The sequence below is a fragment of the Arachis duranensis genome, chromosome 3 (assembly GCF_000817695.3).
Source record: "Arachis duranensis cultivar V14167 chromosome 3, aradu.V14167.gnm2.J7QH, whole genome shotgun sequence".
Lineage (NCBI taxonomy): Eukaryota > Viridiplantae > Streptophyta > Magnoliopsida > Fabales > Fabaceae > Arachis > Arachis duranensis.
Genome location: NC_029774.3, coordinates 15,549,626 through 15,554,289, shown reverse-complemented (window position 1 = coordinate 15,554,289; position 4,664 = coordinate 15,549,626). Strand labels below are relative to the sequence as shown.

Sequence of the window (4,664 nt, the reverse complement as noted above, 5' to 3'; positions counted from 1 at the left end):
ATGCATTCAAGCAATGCAGAGGACAGACCGAGCAGCTACGCTGTGTCAGGCGAGATGGAGCTCAAGATTGGATTGAAGTTTCTCAATTGGGAAACAGCGATGCTGGCAGTCAAAAACTACAACATCCGTAGGAGTGTAGAATATAAGGTGGTAGAGTCAGACCAAAGTCGGTATGTTTGTTGATGCAAACAGTTCGGGGATCAATGTCGTTGGATGGTACAGGTTGCGAAAACATGGTCTTCTAGATTTTGGGAAATTTAAAAATATGAAGGGCTTCATAGATGCTTGGCAAGTTCAATGTCTCAAGACCACGCTCAACTTGATAGCAATGTCATCTACCAGTACATATTCCCAATGATGCATGCTGATGCGACAATTTGTGTAAATGTGTTGCAAGGATTGGTTGAGTCAGCGTATGGGTATAAGGTATCTTACAAGAAGGTTTGGCACGTGAAGCAGAAGGCAATCGCAAGGATTTATGGTGATTGGGACGATTTGTATGACCAGCTGCGTAGATACTTCAATGCTCTGCAAGCTTTCGTCCTAGGTATTAGTTGTAGTTTACTATCGTATGGTCTTCGCTATTGACTGTCAATTTGCTCCTTTACATGTTTGACTAACCAAATATTTTCACAACAGGGATGATTGTTGACCTCCAAACGCAGCCGTACTATGTTGGGAACACTCTAGATCGTGATAGTGTCATGTTTCACCAGGTTTTCTGGTCGTTCCCTTCATGTGTTCAAGCTTTCAGGCACTGTAAGCTGCTGGTGTCAGTGGACGGTATACACTTGTATGGTAAGTATGCAGACACCCTTCTCATGGGTATAGCACAGGACGGAAATAACAACATTCTACCCGTCGCTTTTGCACTTGCCGAAAGAGAGAACACAGATTCATGGTACTTCTTCCTAACCAATTTGAGGAGACATGTAGCAACTCGGCCAGGAGTTCTGCTTATCTCGGATAGGCATGCGGCAATAAAGGCCGCATTTGAGCGTGAAGGATGTGGCTAGGACCACAGCATATACTGTGTACGACATATTGCCTCCAACTTCGCAACAAGTTTCAATAGTAAGGAGGCCAAAAGACACCTGGTTAATGTCGCGTATTCGAAGATGCAAGAGCAGGTGTAGTACTACCTTGAGTTAATCAGTAGCGAGGATCTCGTAACATCTCCGCAGATGATGGGTTGGATCCGAGGCTTAGAGCCACCTAAATGGCTGCAGCACCTTGACGACGGTCGACGATATGGTCACATGACGACCAATCTTTCTGAGTGTATCAACTCCGTCCTCAAGGGCACCAGAAATCTTTTGGTCTGTGCAATTGTGAAGTCTACTTACCATCGCCTAAATGAGTTATTCGTCGTGAAGGGCCGGCAAGCATAAGCGCAGATTGCATGCGGTCAGGTGTTCTCATAGTTCTTGTAAAAAGCCATATTAGCGAACCGTGAGAGAATTTCACAGATGCTAGTGATGTCGTACGATCGAGCAATGACCATATTCACAGTCGACGAGATAGCTGCTGCAGGGGTGCAGTCTCGGTTTTGGGTTAACCTTTAGAATCGCAGATGTGACTCTGGTTACTTCCAGGTGTTACACTACCCATGTGTTCATGCTCTGGCAGCTTGCGCATACGTGAGATTGGATTCGGAACAGTACGTTGACTTGGTTTATCGGATTGAGAGCGTGTTTTAGGTCTACGAAATGGAATTCCTTCCAATTCCGGAGGAGGAGATGTGGCCCCCTATGAAGGACAACGTGTCCGTCCCAACCCACTCTTACGACGTACCATGGAAGGACGTCCGATGTCTATGAGGATTCGGAATGAGATGGACGAGGTTGAGCCGGGACCAAGTAAGTGGTGCGGCCTTTACAGACAACCAGGACATACAAGGCGACATTGTCCACATGCTTCGGCAACCTAGACTACTTCGGATTTGGTGTATTGTAGTTTGTATTGGCTATTTTTGTGTTTCGTTGTACTGAAAAATGTCAAATGTGTCTTCCTGCTTTATTTAATGAAAATTGTGTGTGTTAGATAGTTGTTGTTGTTATCGTCCAATGTTAACATATTCATGTGGTGATCAATACTAAAAAAACATACCCTTCTCAAAGGATGATAACAAACTAAAACCACACTTAAACAAAAAACTAAAACAACACATAATGGAAACAGTGCACCAACTTCGAACAAGGAACAAAAAAGGAAATGAAAGCAACATGGAAAAAGTCACAACAACACTGAATGGTAAAACATATAGTAAATAGAACATGTAACATAAAACTAATAATGCTCGTGACCCAATTGTCTGTCGGTACCATACATAGGGGCACGAGTGGCTCAGCGGGGTCGACCAGCCTGTCCCTCATCCTCGTCCACGGCAGAATCAGCACTGGTGTAACTTAGCCATCGGCCTTGCATCTGCATAGCGTTATAGGGTTGCAATGCGGAGCCAACTGTGTCCTCGACAGAAGTGGATATCCTCCCCGCAATAGCGGGCTGGGTGTAAGTGTCAGAGCGGGGCAGGGCGAGTGCAAGATCTGTGGGTGTATGCAGGGTTGATTGCTGAGGGATGAAATGGTCCAAACCGTCAAATAACAAAGAGAAATTTGTCCATCCAACTTTGTCCATCAAATCAATTAAGTCCTACGTACCTCCCTGGGATGAACTGCCAACCTCGTAGCTACTCTGATATGACTTAAATTGCTGAACGGAAGATGGTTGGTTGGGGTGCGCTGCTACAAAAGGTTGCGGGTAGTAGTAGTCCCCGAGAACTTAAGGAGCCTGCGGCGGAGCATCATAACCCATGTCTGGCTGAAATCCGGGTCAGTCTTTTTCTGGAAAATCTGGCTCATGATCCGCAGGGTCAGCATGCCCCTGAACTCTGCCTGTACACGGGCGGCAATGCCTATAGTCTCGGGGTACCGGAGGCAAATTAACCACGGAACCTCTTCCATACTCTGCTGGCGCATCTGCGGGGACAACGTGAATGCGCAGATCATGCAATGCATCTGGGGCAGACAAAAACCTCCTTGTTCTCACGCAGGACCACCTATAGTAATCATGGCTGGGACACAATGTATCTGCGTGATCAATCCGCAACCAGTATGCATCAGTGCGCCGGTTTGCCCAAACCTCAAACCACTCGGATAGTCGAATCGGCCACCATCCGTCATCATTGCGGGTCGATTGTCGATGGAAGGTGGTGCACGAAATTGTGTATGCCAATATTAATGGACTATTTCTCATAGCTTCGCACAACTAACCAGCAAGTGCACTGGGTCGTCCAAGTAATACCTTACGTGAGTAATGGTCGAATCGCACGGAGATTGTTGGCTTGAAGCAAGCTATGGTTATCTTATTATTCTTAGTCAGGATATAATAAAAGAGCATGAAATAAATACTTATTATGCAGTAATAGAGAATTTGTTGGAGTTTTGGAGATGCTTTGTCCTCTGAATTCCTGCAACATAATGCTTTCTCACTTTCATAAATGCAAGTCTCCTTCCATGGCAAGCTGTATGTAGGGCATCGCCGTTGTCAATGGCTACTTCCCATCCTCTCAGTGAAAATGGTCCAAATGCTCTGTCACAGTACAACTAATCATCTGTCGATTCTCGATCATGTCGGAATAGAATCCATCGATTCTTTTGTGTTTGTCATCATGCCCAACAATCGCGAGTTTGAAGCTCGTCACAGTCATCCAATCCTTGAATCCTACTCAGAATACCACAGACAAGGTTTAGACCTTCCGGATTCTCAAGGATGCTGCCAATGAATTCTAGCTTATACCACGAAGATTCTGATGAAGGAATCTAAGAGATACTCATTCAATCTAATGTAGAACGGAGGTGGTTGTCAGGCACACGTTCGTGGATTGAGGAAGGTGATGAGTGTCACGGATCATCACCTTCTTCATAGCGAAGTGCGAATGAACGTCTTAGATAGGAACAAGCGTGTTTGAATGGAAAACAGAAATAATTGCATTAATTCATCGAGATGCTGCAGAGCTCCTCACCCCCAACAATGGAGTTTAGAGACTCATTCCATCAAAGAGTACAAAATTCAGATCTAAAAATGTCATGAGATACAAAATAAATCTCTAAAAGTTGTTTAAATACTAAACTAGTAACCTAGGTTTACAGAAAATGAGTAAACTAGGATGGATAGTGCAGAAATCCACTTCTGGGGTCCACTTGGTGTGTACTGGGGCTGAGACAAAAGCTTCTCACGTGTCTGGGCTGTTTTTGGAGTTGAACGCCAGGTTGTAACCTATTTCTGGCGTTGAACTCCAACTTGCAACCTGTTTCTGGCGCTGAATGCCAAACTGCAACATGGAACTGGCGTTGAACACCAGTTTACATCGTCTATCTTCGCGAAAAGTATGGGTATTATATATTGCTGGAAAGCCCTAGATGTCTACTTTCCAACCCGATTGAGAACGTGCCAATGGGACTCTTGTAGCTCCACAAAATCCATTCCGAGTGAAGGGAGGTCAGAATCAAACAGCATCAGCAGTCCTTTTTCCGCCTAAATAAGATTTTTACTCAACTCCCTCAATTTCAGCCAGAAAATACCTAAAATTACAGAAAAACACACAAACTCATAGTAAAGTCCAGAAATATGAATTTTGCCTAAAAACTAATAAAATTATACTA

General features: G+C 44.6%; 1 protein-coding gene across 1 annotated transcript; it reads left to right on the top strand.

Annotated features, from left to right (window-relative positions):
- Nucleotides 1–1,016, top strand: LOC107477552 (uncharacterized). The gene is made up of 3 exons (XM_016097597.1): nucleotides 1–170; nucleotides 282–547; nucleotides 640–1,016. Exons 1-3 carry the CDS (start codon nucleotides 1–3, stop codon nucleotides 1,014–1,016), a joined length of 813 nt encoding a protein of 270 aa, XP_015953083.1.
- The last annotated feature ends 3,648 nt before the right edge of the window (nucleotides 1,017–4,664 follow it).

Bases quoted from the DNA above. Each gene is read 5' to 3' on its own strand.
- LOC107477552 (XM_016097597.1), top strand. From the start codon at position 1: ATGCATTCAAGCAATGCAGAGGACAGACCGAGCAGCTACGCTGTGTCA. The intron at 171-281 runs GTATGTTTGTTG...AGGGCTTCATAG, and splicing joins GTAGAGTCAGACCAAAGTCG to ATGCTTGGCAAGTTCAATGT. The intron at 548-639 runs GTATTAGTTGTA...TTTTCACAACAG, and splicing joins TCTGCAAGCTTTCGTCCTAG to GGATGATTGTTGACCTCCAA.